The following is a 16,131-nucleotide window of genomic DNA, read 5'->3' as shown; positions in this document are numbered from 1 at the left end:
TTGCAAACTATGTTCTAGCATAGTAACCTGAATGCGTAAAAAAAACAGGGTCATTAAAAGCAATATGACGCCTATGTACTTGCCACAAAATTCTGTTTTAAAACAGCTGTTCTACTAATGCTTGCAAAATGCTCATCTGTTTCCCTACCTGTTTAAATCACTGCAAATAGTTGTCTTGGCAAACCAAGCGCACTTAACGATTTGGGAAGCAGGCTTTGTTTCTAGAGAGTTCTGCGTATTTTTATAACCTGCTTTCTGACACGTGGGCTTTTTCGCTGCAGCTGGCAACATATTGGGAGTTTGCCAAAAGGTAGGAAGCCATTAAAAGGCATATAAATTCTGACAGCATGTACACTATTTAGAATGAAAAGCAAGACAAAATAAAGATTTGGATACCGATTTTTTTTTTTTTACTTTGTTTAACCACTTGCCCTCCTGAGGATTTACCACCCTTCCGGACCAGGCCACTTTTTGCTATACAGCGCTGCATTATTTTAACTGGTAATTGTGCGGTCATGCAATGCTGTACCCAAACAAAATTTATGTCCTTTTTTTCACACAAATAGAGCTATCGGTGGTATTTGATCACATGTGCGCTTTTTATTTTTGCGCTATAAACAAAAAAGTCCGAAATGTAAAAAAACAAAAACAAATATATTTTTTTTTTTCAGCTATAAAAAATATATAGTAAACTCAAAGTTAGTCATAAATTTAGATCAAAATGTATTCTGCTACAAGTCTTTGGTAAACAAAATCCCAAAAGTGTCTACAAACTATGGTATAGATACTGCAATTTACACCTTTTGCTATACAGCGCTGCACTAGTTTCAATGAGAATTGCGCGGTCATGCAAAACTGTACATAAATAACATTCGTGTCCTTTTTTCACAGAAATAGAGTTTTCTTTCAATGGCATTTGATCACCTGTGCGGCTTTTATTTTTCACGCTATAAACAAAAAAAGACCAAACATTTTGGAAAAAGAAACGCTATTTTCTCATTTTTGTCATAAAAATATCCCAAAAAACTCAAATTTCGTCATGAATTTAGGCCAAAATGTATTCTGCTACATGTTTTTGGTAAAAAAAAAACCCAATAAGTGTATATTGATTGCTTGGTGTGAAAGTTATAGCATCTACAAACTGTAGATGTAGATAATGGAATTTACACAGCTTTTACTGTCTGACTGCCCATCACATTTCTTGAGGTGCTAAAACATCAGGACAGTACAAATTTGCTCAAACGACCCTTTTTCGGAAAGTAGACACCCTAAGCTATATGCTGAGAGGCATATTGAATCCATGGAATATTTTTTTTTCCACAAGTCTTTGGAAAGTGGCAAAAACATTTTTTTTTTTTTTTTTTTTACACAAAGTTGTCAGTTTAATGATATATTGCTCACACAAGCAATGGGTATATGTGGAATTACACCCCAAAATCCATTCTGCTACTTCTACCGAGTATGGGGATACCACATATGAGATTTTGTGGGAACCCAGCCACATACAGGAGCCTGAAATCCAATGACCACTTTGAAAGACTGAAGGTGTGCAACTTCTTCATTTCACTTCCTGACTACCTCATTTTTTCTCACAAGGTTTTGAAATTTAAAAGAAAAGAAAAAAATGTTGTTTTTTTTTTCCTTTCATTTTCCAAAAACTTGTGGCAACAAATGAGATCTGCAAAATAATTACCATGCTTCTTATCAAATTCTTTGGGGTGTCTACGTTCCAAAAAGGGGTCATTTGGGGGGTTTGGTGCTATCCTGGCATTTCAGGGCCTCCGAAACTGTGATAGGCAGTCAGGAAGTGTAATGAAGAAATAAAGCCCTTTAAAAGCCTGAAGGTGCTTATTGGATTTTGGGGTCCTGTACTTGGCTAGACTGCCAAAACGTCTCTCACATGTGGTACCCCCATACTCGGGAGAAGTAGCAGAATGTATTTTGGGAGTAATTCTACATATGCCCATGGCATGTGTGAGCAATAAATCATTTAAGTGACAATTCTGTGTACAAAAACTTGTGGTAAAAAAATAAATTCTATTGACTCAACATGCCTCTCAGCAAATAGTTTGAGGTTTCTACTTTCAAAAAAGGGGTCATTTTGGGTGGTGGGGGCAGTTTATGCCCAGCATTAGAAGTTTATGCCACGCATCACATGCATCTTCTAACCTCCTGCAGACTAAGGCTTTTCTAACACTTTTTGTTCACATGAAAAAAAAAAAAAAATCTGTATTTTTTGCTAGGAAATTACTTTGACCCCCCCCCCCCCAAACATTACATATTTTTTTAAAGCAGATGCCCTAGTGAATAAAATAGTGGTGCTGCAATTTTTTTATGTCACATAGTACTCGCACAGCGATTTTTCAAAAGCAAATTCTTTGAAAAAAAATAAAAATGTTTTACTTTTAATGCACAAAAAGACAATATATTGGCCATTTATTTGGTAAAATATAAACAATGATGGTATGCCAAGTAAAACATGACATGCTTTAAAACTGAGCATGCACTGTGCAATGGCGACAAACTGCATAAATGTTTAATATCCATAGGCAACGCTTTAAAAGCCTTTACAAGATTCCATTTTAGAGTTACAGAGGAGGTCTAGTGCTAGAATTACTGCCCTTGATCTGACGTTCGTGGTGATACCTAACATGCCATGAACTGTGCCGTGCTGTACCCTATAATAATACTCCACTAGTGTATAGTAGCGACGGAAGCAGTCCTTGAGGCAAAGACCAGGTTGGCCAGGACAGGAGGGACAAAAAATAGCTGGTGTTGCGACTTATTCCGTGTCTGCTACAGACACGACATCTTCTTTGGGATGACCTTTGGGTTGGGGTAACAGGAAAATGCCTCATGCAGCCAGCTAACTGCATGTGGATTTGGGGATTGGGCCACAGCACCTTCTGGATACAAAAGGGCCGTGATGATCTCTTCCTGGAATTTTAGGAAGGATCCACTTCGTCCAGTTGATTTTTAAATTACAAAAGTTTTATATATAACCAATTGAAATAAAAAGACACCTTTTTGTGCCAGTGCTGAGCTTTCCAGGAAACTAGGGACGGATTCATCATTTAGTCGTTGAAGTCCACCTCTCCCATGTTAACGTTATAGTCGTGGACACAGAGGGGTTTCTCAACAACGTCAGATACCGTGTCAATTTTGACTGTCGCTCTGCATGAATGGAAGACAGGACGAAAACATCCTGTTTGTACTTCCACTTCACTGCGAGCAATTCATCATTCCTCAAGCAGGCTTTCTCCCCCTAAGTCGGGTATTTACAAGCCATTGGGGGAAGCCCCGGCAATTAGGTTACACAGTGCCACATGAGCCAATTTCAAGATTGTACAAATGTCTTAATAGTGGCATGTTTGTATACAAATTTTCCACGTATAAGTGTTACCCCTTACGGAACAAACATGATGCCAAGTTCCAAACTATCTTGACACTGCTCCCCATGTAGTCTGGGCAGTCAGGGGGCTCTACTTTGCTGTATCTTCACTCATAAACCCGAAATTTGTACGTATAGCCTGTGGCCCTCTCTCAGAGCTTATACAATTTGACTCCATATCTGGCACACTTGCTGGGGATGTACTGTTTGAATGCACGGTGGCCAATAAAGTGAATGAGGGACTCATCCACGCAGATGTTTTGCTGGGGCGTATACACATCTGCAAATTTATCAGTGAGGTGGTTTATAAGGGGCCGAATTTTGTAGAGCCTGTCATATTCAGAGTCACCCTGAGGATGACAGAGTGCGTTATCACTGAAATGCATGAAGCGCATTATCGTCTCATAGCCACGGCACCACCTGCCTAGAGTTTGCATGTTCTCCCTGTGCCTGCGTAGGTTTCCACGGGTACTCCGGTTTCCTCCCACACTCCAAAGACATGCTGGTAGGTTAATTGGATCCAGTCTAAATTGTCCCTAGTATGTGTATGTATGAATGTGAGTTATGGACATAGATTGTATGCCCCTTGAGGGTTAGGATTGATGTGAATGTACAATATATATATGTAAAGCTGCGTAAATTGACGGCGCTATATAAGCACCTGAAATAAATATCTATGGCTGGTCATGGCAGCAGAGAACATGGGGGGCATATGATGAAATGGGACTGTGGACCAATACGACCTCAACTCATTCTTTTTTGTAATACCCATGTTGAGGGTTAAGCCCAAAAAATTTTTGCATTCGGAAACCGTAATGGGTTTCCATGCAAATGGTCTGGCAAGGTTTGAATTTGGGTTTGCAGTGATATATTGTTGAGCATATTTTGCTTTGCCCACAATCAAATTGTACAAATCTGTGAAAATCAGCTCTATAAAATCAAGGGGAATAGTGCTGTTTCCACCTGAATACCGGGTTGGGCAGTGAATGGGGGAAGTATGGGTGCTGAAGAATCAGGATTTGTAAGCATGTCCGAAAGGACATTAGGGGCTCTACGGCCTTGTGTGCAAATTCTTGGTGGCTGCAGGACACGACTTGTGCTCGCCACCGCACCAGCTTGTACTGCACTTTTGGGACTTGCCACGTTACCAAGTGATACTGCAGTGCTGTTCTCTCTCTGGAACAAAATGGTTACAGGGAGAGAAGAACCAGCTAGATCCTGTGTCTGTATTTACAAATACAGGCACAGCTCTGCATCTCTATTCGCTGTAGATTGGCAGAGTCGCGGCCAAAATCACTGGCCAACACCTGCTGACATACACCTCCTACAACGAATGACAGCGGGGGTCACCGGGCACTCTAAACCCGGAAGAGCAAAGCAACATACGGGAAAGTTGCTTTGCCTGCAGCTACCGCCCGTCCACAGTACATTGCAGGCAGGTGGGCGGTAAGTGGTTAAAGGAAACTGAACACATAAGCAAAACTTTCAAATTAGTAATTTAAAGGCTCACACCTGATACTATTTCTGATCTTGCATAATGTTTTGTTTTTTTTTTCAAATTCCTTTATTTTGTTTTCAAGAATTGGCAACTTACAAAAGACAATAAGAAATTTCCAGAGTATACAGTAGCATCCAAATAAGACAGATAACCATGCAAAAGACAAAGCGACATATCGGAGTGTTGGTCAATAGATTAGCATTGATAATTACCCAAAAGCAACAGAAAAACAAGACCAGGGGTACAAAAGAAAAGAAAACAACCACTGTAAGTTTTAGCATACACCAAGGCTATTTGGTAAATTACACAACAGGTTGATCCAAAGAACACAATGCGGCACCGATGCCAAATAAGACATAAAATGAGACAAAACCAGATCTGAAAAAATTACTCAACTGAGGTAGGTGGACTGGGACACTAAAAAAGGGACATAGAGGGAAAAACGTATCATGGAACAACACTGTATCTTAGCACCAAAAGCGCTATTTAATTCATTTTTAATATTCAAAGAAAACACACCTGTGACGGGAGTGACTTTTGGGGGTGGGGGGACCTTTGTATCATCTCCCCAAATCATTATGTTTAACCCACTCTGTGCCTGTTTAAGGGTACAGGGTGTACATGTGAATGTCCCAGTATTGTGCATTTGTGTGTTGTCCTTTGTCTAGGCCACATGGCTGTCCATTGTCTGTTTGCCATGTGCTACCCCCCATTGTGCTGTGTCTTCCTGTCCAGCCAACTATTATGGGATGTACGGTTTGTGTATTGGTGTGGGGGTTGGTCAATGTCCTTTGCCATGTGTTTCATCCCATTGTTCTGTGTCTTGATGGGATGGGGAGGGGTGATGATGTATTTCCTGTTCTTGGTTGTTTCCCCGCCCTCTGTCCTGTTGTTTGTGTAAAATATCCTGTTGTTTGTGTAAAATAAAGTAGAGTTGGCTTCCTGTATTAAGAAGAGCTGGGTGCTGTCTGTTTCCTGAGGGATTTCAAGGGTGTGGTCCGTGGATGGTGTTCGGACAGGGGAAGCTGTGGTATAACAGAAAAACTCAGTGCGGTCTGGGTTCTGGTTCCGTTACAACACCCATCCATGTCTCCATGCTTTATTTTACAGAGAAATCACTTTGAAAAACACCCTCTTAGCATTTCTGGCTGTGGCAGACGGTTCATGTAGCAATTACTTCCTGGAATCCATCTGCTCTTAGTTCAAGAATGCAGGCAGGGGGGTGTGCTTAGCTGAGAAAACCCCTCTTCCTCTCCTGAAGAGTCCTAAGATGTATGACATTTGCCTAGGCATGGAAACTAGGAAGCGACTAAAGAAATGTAAGAAATAGTTCCAAACAAGTAAATATGAAATACATTCCTATCTATTTACAAATCTTGGTGGCATAAGGATTCAAAATAGTCAATGTTGATTGAGAGAGTGAAGATTCATTTTAAGGGATAGGGTAAGAGGAGAGAAGAGAGAAGGGAGAAAAAAAAGAGTGGACAAGAAGGGGGAGAGAGGAAAAGAGTTGAAGACAAAGCAGAGAGGTTAGAGCGGGAAGGTAGAGGGAGGATAGAGAGAGGAATATTGGGGGAAGAAATGAGGACACACTCTCCCAGGGAAGAGGCAAGGAAAAATGGATCAGTGAAGCAGGGTGTACAAACTCATTGACGTAGGCCTCCATATGGACAAAGTACTGCCAAGGACTCCAAGTTTCAGTGAGACTCCTCAGTGTTACGTAGAGTGGCTGTGAGATCTTCTATGTCCCCAAATTCGATCACTTTAGTAAACTAGAGAGACTTGGTAGGAGGGTTGGGATCTTTCCAACAAAGCGGGATACAGGTCTTCGCAATATGTTCAACCCCCACAAAGGTGCCCCTATGATGGCATGGGTCTGTCCTTCCTGACCTCGCAAAGTGGCTATGTACCAGTTGATCTATAATTGACCTGTTTCTATTATAGGTAATTGAGGTTTCTCATTCACAAATGTAGCTACCCCTGGATCAGCCTTTAGCAGATACCAGTATTTATTTACAATATGATGGATTTGTTGTTGTTTATTCTATCGCATAATCATAGTAGTTACCGTCCCAGAATCATAATGCCTGAAAAATAAGGTCTGTACGTGATTGTTGGATCCTGGAAAAGGATCTATGACCATGTTTCAGCCAAACAGGAGATATTTCATCCCCCATAGGTAGACATGGCACTTGGTACCACTCTCAGAATGCACAATGTGTAAAGTTTTTTGCTCTTAAAAGAGTTCATCTAGACTCTAGAGGTGGTGATTGGGACCGCCATATTCTTCAGAAAGAAGTGAGATGGACACACAACTTGGTGGCAACACAACCTCCGGGTTTGAATGACTCACTAAGCTTCAAACCTTTTTTGCCCTGATTGTTTAGTAGGTTTATTCTTCTTATTAAAGAGATAAATATTAATAAATAGTGAAAACACTGTGCTAAATGCGTGAAAAGTGATAAATATCACCAATAAACAAATAAATACATGAATGTGTGTAAACACAAATATATAAACAAAATGTTGCCACTTTAAAAATATTGAATATAACACATACCGAGAAACATCAAATAAGCCAATTTTGCCAAACATGAGAGTGGGAGGCAACACTTTCTGGTGAGTGTACACCTGAGAGGGGGAACGCTTCTTACTTCACGTGGTGGCTATTTCTTGAGACATTTGAAGAATAATTTGGTGGATAAGCATTATTCTTTGGACTTTTTTTGGGGACTATACACTCAATCTCGTTTATTTTTTAATTTTTTTTTTTTTTCACGTATAAGAGTTATGTGCTACTTAATCACTTTTTGAGTGTTTATTTACGTTTTATTCTTATTTTAACTTTAAAATATAATTTATTTATTTTTCCCAGTCATCATATAGCCTGATTGTTAAGATTTATATTTTTATATATAGATTGAAATTGATTTAATTTATATTTATATATAACTTCATAGGTTTACATTAGTTATGTATTGATTATTTTTCTTTGATATTATTAAGTTGGAGATATTGTCAATTATGGTGATCTATATGTATGAGATCATCTAAACAGCTCAATGTAATACCTATTGGTGAGAAAACTGGCTCTATATGAGTTTTGAATCCTGAGCAACTGCTTCCTTATCTGTGGCTTTAACTGGATGTATACATAATGGACTAGACCAGCGGCCTGGGTCGGAGAACCTTTTTCTGTGTACCTGTTTGGTTGTGGCTTTAGGTGGAGAAGTGGTTGTTGGATTTGGCATAGTGTTTTGCTTTAAGCATCTTTCCTATGTATATATCCAGCTCACTCCACTTGGTGATGACCAATATATTTAGTGTTTTTTGTCCTTGTTTGTGGACTTCACTAAGATTGCCATGATCATGTGACTCTTTGACGCGCGGCAGTTCGATGTTGGCGTTGTGACGTCATTGGCGTACGTCAGTAACATCGTCGCACTTGCGCAATAGGGAGAAAACGCTGCTAATTGGCGGTCTGCACCGTTATTTTAGGTCTGCAAAAAGTAGATGTATGCAATGACTATACTGGAGAGAATTGATGGGATCCGTGGATGCAGGAATGTTCCTTCCCCTCCTGTGATTTGGGCTTTTTGATATTTATTTAATCACCAATCTTTGGTGCTCTTTGGAGGTCATAGACTGCCCATTGGGACATACAACTATATTGTCCACTGTGGAATGTATCTGAATGGACCCAGTCTGCCACTAGTAACTTTAATGTTTAAGATGATATTTCACCATAGTGAATTGACCGGGCACTATAAAGCTGTTATTTTTGTAGGGGGTGTTATACCTGTTCCCCATTTGCTACTGTTGTCCCCCACCCTTTTTTAGGGTTTGGATGTATAAACTAGTTTGGGGAGTAGGGGTGTAGTTTGGAATATCGTAGGACACTTTAAAAACTTTGAGACTTTTTGATGATGTTTCAGCTTTTCAATATGGATTGATGATTCCACCTGATTAGCGGATATTGATATCTCCGGCTGAGGGGTCCTCTCCATCTATGTCTGAATCACATGCTCGGTTTGCTTTCAATGGCCTTATAAGAAGTCACTAATATTACCAACTGGTAAATGCTGATAATGTTCATGTTATATTTAATATTATTGTAATGTGCTATGTACTTACGATATATGTTTTTGGCCTACTTTTGTTTAATTTCAGAAATATATACTTTGTCTCCCTGAAGAAGCTGGCTGCATCCTGTGAAACACATCAGAGCAATTAGCAAAATATCAATCTCTACCAATTATGTCTGTCGTGCGCATCAGTAGGCTACTCTCTGTGGCATTGTTTGTTCATTGCGGTTAAGCACAGTATGCTTTTCAAGGAATATGTCTATTTGTCATGTTCCACCATTATGATGGCTCATTTTTATCAATAAAGTGGTAATTGTTTAAAACATTTTGATTTTTTTCATTGTATGGTACGGTACCTTCAAAATCCCATTAGTTTATTCTGGTTAGGGTTATTTGCGGTGTCTCAAAAAAAGGGGTGTGGTACCAATAAATCGTTTCAGCAAGGATCTGGAGACCTATGGTTTCCATCTCCCACATTATCTACATTTATTACACAAAGTTTGGAGGTCTTTAGCTAGTGACTCTGCAGACAGTTGGCAACTTCTGTGCACTGTACACTTCTGCATGCGCTGACCCTGCTCTGTCATTTTACGTGGCCTTCCACTTCATGGCTGAGTTACTGCTGTTCCCACATTGTTATAATACCACTAACTTGACCGTGGAATTTTTAGTAGCAAGGAAATTTCACAGATGGAATTATTGCACAGGTGGCAACCTATTACGGTACCACGCTTGAATTCATTGAGCGCCTGAGAGCAACCCATTCCTTCACAAATGTTTGTAATAGCAGTCAGCATGCCTAGGTGCTTGATTTTATACACCTGTGGCCATGAAGGGGATTGGAACACCTGAATCCAATGATTTGGAGGGGGTGACCCAATACTTTTGGCAATATAGTGTGTGAGAGTGTGTGAGTGTGTATAATATATTTATATAATAAAATATGTTAGGATAGACTAGAAACGCGACAGAACTGAGACATTGACGAAATGGGAAAAAAAGAAAACATACACACACCTAGGTACTCAAGAGGATTTAGGGAGGAAAAAGACAAAAATAGATCTGATCCATAGTGTACAGGTTTGAGAACTTAAGTGAGCAAAGAAAACTTCCTCGCCATCACAAAATCAAACAGCTTTGTTTCTGACAAAGAAAATCACTTGATCAAGATAACACTTTGAGTACTTTATAAATATAGAAATGACTTGTATTTTATAATTCTCAGAACAAGCATTTCTTCACGATTCAATATTAGTAAATGTTCTTCAGCAGCAAACACTGGTTAAAAAAAAAAAAAAAACCCTTTAAAAAGTGCCTGCAGCTACAGAGGTCAGTAGAGCTTGACTTAAAGCTCATTTAGGCTTAGGTTACACAGTGGTTGGAGGCTAAAGCAATAGCCAGTTGAGTTATGTTTTTACCACCCCTCTTAAGTTGGATGGCAGCCAGAGAGGGGTGTATATGCTGCAGCCACACTGCTTACTTCCCTGTTGTGTTGGGTGAGCAATACCACTGCCAAATGCAACATATTCAAGTAAATGGGGCTGTGCCGCAACAGTGAGCCAAACACTAGGCTCACAGCATAATATGCCCATTCAAACAGCCTGTTCAGCTGTCGTCTCTCAGATGCCCATCAGCCGCGTCTGTACTGCTCTGTGAAAACCAAGTGCAGGAAAGCACCAGAAATTTTATGCTTGAGCACTTTTAAACCCATAAATATTAGTGTATATGGGCCATATGCTTCAAGGTTTATTAAAGTGCAAGGCAAACTGAACAAATTGCAAACCTTTTAGGAAAACTATTTTGCACATATATACATTTTTCAGGGGCTCAGAGTTTGTTTCAAAATGAATTCTGAAGGGGATTGTCTGCCTTCATTATAACCAGTCAATGCAATCTAGTGTTCTAATGAGAAACACTGCCATGTCTGCACCCCTTATGAAACAACTGAGCTAAATGACCAAAAAATATAAAACAAATTACAAAAAAACAGCAAAGGTAGCAAATATGTGTTTAGTTTTAAAGGGGATGTTTTATTTATTTTTGAGGAAACATGGCTTACCAAGAAAAATATATAATTACAAGTTTACAAAAGGGGAAAAAAAAAAAGGTGTGAAAAATATTTATCACCACTGATATAATTACATCAAGATAATCACAATTCTAAAATGCTGGAGAGGGAGTATAATTTTATTTACAGAAGTCAAATCTGTACTTCATAGCATTTCAGCAGATGGCTTATAGGTTGCTTTGGACCTGACAGCTAATCCTAATTCTTAATTGCTACTGAATTTTGTGAGGTACCTGGAGTTCTATTTTAAACATACAGAACTTTGAACACCACAACCTAAGAAAATAGAGCTGTAAGCTGAAAATCAGTTAACAAGAAACACCTAGAGAAACAACTTAACAGTGTGCATCTTGAAAGCAAGTTATATTGGAAAGTGTAAAAAAACATTTTGCTGAGCAAAAATCAAACTTGTTTCAATAGAGTGAAAAAAATCTTTGTATATGCAAAATAAAACAAACAAATTATTTGAGGTCAAAGAACCACTAGACAGACAATCTCACTGTATACTATTTCTATTTGCAATTAAAAAATTATATAGGCAACAGTGACTCACTTCTGTGCTCCCTGAGACAACCGCTTTGTCCACGTTGACCAGCTCCCGATCTGCAGTTTGGTGCACTCCTGGTGACCACTCAGCACAGCGGTAATGAGCCCAACAGTGACCTGGAAGACAGGAAGAATGAAAATGTTGGTTTAGAACGCTACCTGCTGGGCAGTATACATCTTAACTAAACAAAATTAAAAATTGGGAAATATTGAACTCCTTTCTAAGCCCTGGTTCACACCTATGCCTTTTTTGGTGCTTTTTGCAGAAACACACTACAGTCCATTTAACATGATCACATCTATGCTTTCTCAGCTGCTGAGTTTTTGGAAAGGGTCAGGGACTTTTTAAATACAAAATGTTGCTTTTTTGGTTCAATAGACTTCAATAGAGACTCTGCAGAAAAGCAAGTAGTGCGTTTTTGATGCATTGTTAATGCTTATCATGCTTTTATAATCTGCCCAACAAATTGTCCTAACATAAAAAAACACAACGCAAAAAGCTTCAAAAATCTAATGTGCAAAACACACTGCAAAAAGCACTGCAGAAACAGATCAAAAGCAAAATGCATAGGAACCAAGCATCAGCCACAGAGGTCCCTCTTTGATCAGTGCATGACCACCTTTAATAAAGCAAGTAATCATTTTGGAGTACAGTACAGGACACTGGTTGGATGCTTGAACACCCTGGGTTATATGCTGCTACCTTTAAGTGATTGGACATCGGCAAAATTGCAGATGCCAATGCAGGGTAACACAGGAATGGGTAAGGGGTGAATTGAGGAAAGACTGTCCAGTAGGGACACTCCAACTTCAGTGCCTAGTACCTTACAAGTCAATGTTTCTGTATGGGTTGGAATACTTTCTGGGTTTGTGTCCTATACTGTATTCCAAGGTGGGAATTTACAAAGTCAAGAATGCTTTGATCTTAAAGTGGTGCTAAATGCTGTCAGTTTATTTTATTAGGCTCCTGCTGCTGTCATTCAAAACTTATGGGAGCACACAGCCCAACTCGGGAGAGCACTCGCACTGGTGTCCCCATAGCTCTGGGCTTGCTATGGGGGCACCCACAGAAAGAAAGCAGGGGATCATCATAAAAGAGGTAAGGGGCCGCTTTGTGCAATATTGTTGCACAGAGCAGGTAAATATAAACCTTTTTTTTTTTTTTTTAAATAGAGGAAAAAATATATTAGCCTTTAGAACCAATGTAAATATGCATTAAAAAGACACAAACTTGATATTCATAGACCCTGGAGCATACCCTAGTAATGAATGAGAAGGTCGGGAACAAGGCAAACAGTAGTGCCAACAGACCCAATAAAACAAACAAGGGCCAAAGACCCAACTTAGAATGCTGCTAAAAGAACCTCAAGGTCGAAGACTGAGTCAGCAGAGGCCTGGACATCCACCTGGTAGAACATGGAGAAGGTATGAACCGAAGGCCCAGTGGCGCTCCTACAAAGTTGGACAACAGAAGCTGTTTTTGGAAAGCCCAGAAAACTACAACTACTCTGCAGGAGTCAGCATGTACAGGTACTGGGGGTACTTTTTCATTGAGAGCATAAGCCTCAATGAAATGAGCTGCCTTATCCACCTAGCATTTGGTGGATTCAGAAAGCATTTAAAAAGTGTTTGCTGGATAGACCCTGCCAGATCTGACCATGTCCAGACAATGGAGAGCAATTTCTTTAAGATGCTTTGCAGCAGGTCCTCAATGTGGAAGGCTGAGCTCATCTTTGGTAAAAAAGGAGAGTATTGGACAAAAGTCCACTGTATCCTTGTAAAGAATCAGGAAAAGCTCTCTTTGCATGAGAAAGCCATCAATTCTGACAGAGGTGATGGCCACCAAGAAGGCCACTTGGCAAGAGAGATCACCCAAGGGGAACCTCCTAATGGGTTCAGATGGTGGTTTCTGCAAAGTAGAGTGAACCAAACTGAGATCCAAGGAAGCACAGAGAGCTGTAATATGGGTTTGATCTGTTAGACATCTTGAATAAAGGTTCTAACAAGGGAAATCAAAGCCAGAGGCTTCTGAAATAGAATGCATAAGGAAAAACCTGTCCCTTAGAAATACCAAAGGCCATATTCTGCTCAAGTCCTGACTATAGAAGGCCAGAATGCGAGGCACAAAGTATCCTCTGGAGTTGAGAAGCCAACGTTCAAACTAGGCAAGATATGGTTTTCAGGGGTAGTACATTTTTTGTCAAGTGACTTTTCTAAAAGGCTCTAAGGTGGGAATGACAGAGTCTGAGATATCCCTGTCCTTCAAGGCCTGAGTGACTGAGCAGCAGCCTTGAGACAAAAAATTTGGCCTGTTTGGAATAAGCCAGGGGTCATCTCCTAGAAGTTTGAGTATGTCTATGTATCAGACTCTTCTGGGTCAGTTCAGTGCAATGAGAATCACTGATTTTTCTCTTCCTGCAGAGCAATGGAGGAAGAATCTGCACTGGAAGAAAGACATATAGCATAGCAAGAATAAAAATGCCAAGGAATTAATAAGGCATCCCATACCAGTGAGAGAGAATCCAAGTTCTGACCACAAACAGGGGTAATTTGTTAAATCTTGAGGCCAGGATGTCCACATGTGGAGTTCTCCATTTCTGACTTAGGAAGTTGAAGATGATTTACTTAGGCAACTGCTGTAGCATTGTCTGATTGCACTGATGTGCATCCCTGAGGAAAGGGAGTCCAACGATGTATAGCTAGCTTTATTGCTCTGAGCTCCACAATATTTATTGAAGGGGAGATCTGCTTCCTTGAGGACCTGTTTTCTTGAACTGTGAGTCAGATTGGAACACACCTCCCCAGGCTGACATCTGAGCATGGAAGAAACAACTTTCCCATTTCCAATGTTGGGTTGAAAATTCATCAAAATAGGGAGTTCCTTGTTTGACTGGAGAGAAGCACAAGAAGATAAAAAAGGGAGTGTGTTTGTACCAGGTCAAAAGAATGTGTTTAAAAAGGGCTTAAGAGGAACAGTCTTAGATGAAGCTAACGTAAAGGCCCAGTATGCTCAAGGAGAATTTCACAGAGGGATGTCTTTTTGATCTTAACGTCTGAGCATGGAAAATTAGAGAGGCAAGTTTGTTTGCCAGAAGGAAAACATTTACGTGGGCTGTGTCTACAATGAGGCCTAAGTATTGTAGATAATTGAGAAGGCTGAAGAGCAGATTTTTGAAGGTTGATTACCCAGCCAAATGCGTGTAGAATCTGGACAGTCACTTGGATGTGTGCAGATAGTATTGATGGAGAAATTTTTCAGAAGGAAATCTAGGTACCCTTTTACCCAAATACCCCAAATTCTAAGGAGGTGAAGAGAGGTTCAAGCACCTTTGCGAAGACACGTTACGGAGGATAGGCCAAATGGCTGTGCAACAAATTGAAAGTGTTAGTCTCTTACTGTGAAATGCAGAAAGAGCAGAGGAGGTAGGTGCAGGTAGGCATCTTGAAATGTCTACTAATGCGAGATATTTCCCATGTCAACCAGCAAGGCAATCATTGACCTTGCGCATTTCAGGTAAAATTTGGAATACAAAAAAGGTACTTGTTAGAGGTTTTAGGTCCAGAATAGGAAGAATACTTTTAAAGAGTATTCCTACAGCAAATGGGTTTGAATAGAATCCTCTGAACCTGTTCTCTAGAGGAACCAGAGTGACCACTTCCTAGTACAAGAGATATGTTAGGACAGTTTGCAAATCTGACTGTCTTTTGGCAGATTTTAGCTGGCTTGAAAAAAGAAACAGTGAGGGGGTAGTTTAAAACTCTATTTTAGACCCTTTTGAAACCACTGATTGAACTCACAGGTCTGGGGTGTTAGCCAGAGGACTAAAAACTACAACAGACATCACCCCTGTTCTTAAGAGTGAGGGTATTCCTCCACTGTGGATGAGACAGAAGCCCCTGAGGAGGGGGGTTTCTGGAGCCTTCTGTTGTGGAAGAAGGGCTTTTCCTCCTGTGGTCTCCTTTATGACCTTTCAAGTGCATCACTAAAGAGATATTCTCCTTCAAATAGTATACAAGTGAGGCACCTTTTACAGGCAGCTTCAGCTGTCAATGGTTTTAGCTGTAAAATTCTATACAAATGGAGAGAAATGAGAGACACTCAAACTTTGGAGGAGGTTTACTAAAATAGGTGCACTCAGAACCTGATGCAGCTGTGCATGGTAGCCAATTGGTTTCCAACTTCAGCTTGAATAATTAATCTTTACCAATAAAACCTGGAAACTGACTGGTTTCTATGCAGAGCTGCACCAGACTTTGCACTTTCCAGTTTTAGTAAATCACCCCCTTTGTGTTCTAGGGCATCAACATAGAAAAGTAGAGTGGAAATCAAAGTTTTCCGCCAGTTTGGTCCTTGAACAGAGGATCCTGTTGCTTGTTCTTTTTTCGCTAGTCCAATTAGCTGCAGTTGGACAAATAGAGATTTCAGCAATAGGATTCCAGAGCTGGGCCTGCAAGTGCGTTTTTAACAGTGATTTTGTTTTGTCAGCGCAATACTTAAATTATGGAAAATCTTCTGTAGGCACAGGGAGATGTTTATTTAGGA

The 16,131-nt window shown here is 40.0% G+C and overlaps 1 protein-coding gene across 1 annotated transcript in view; it reads right to left on the bottom strand.

Annotated features, from left to right (window-relative positions):
- The window catches only part of LOC149465893 (histone-lysine N-methyltransferase 2C-like), a 280,655-nt gene that overhangs the window by 219,469 nt on the left and 45,055 nt on the right, over positions 1 to 16,131 (bottom strand). The window contains exon 4 of the mRNA XM_089673215.1: positions 11,596 to 11,705. Coding sequence (XP_089529341.1) covers positions 11,596 to 11,705 — 110 coding nt within the window. The remainder of the gene's footprint in view (positions 1 to 11,595; positions 11,706 to 16,131) is intronic.

Source organism: Staurois parvus, unplaced genomic scaffold (genome assembly GCF_062004578.1).
Source record: "Staurois parvus isolate SC_StPar_1 unplaced genomic scaffold, SC_StPar_1.0 ptg000136l, whole genome shotgun sequence".
Taxonomy (NCBI): domain Eukaryota; kingdom Metazoa; phylum Chordata; class Amphibia; order Anura; family Ranidae; genus Staurois; species Staurois parvus.
The sequence above is the reverse complement of the archived record's forward strand: the minus strand, read 5'-3'. Positions and strand labels throughout refer to the sequence as shown.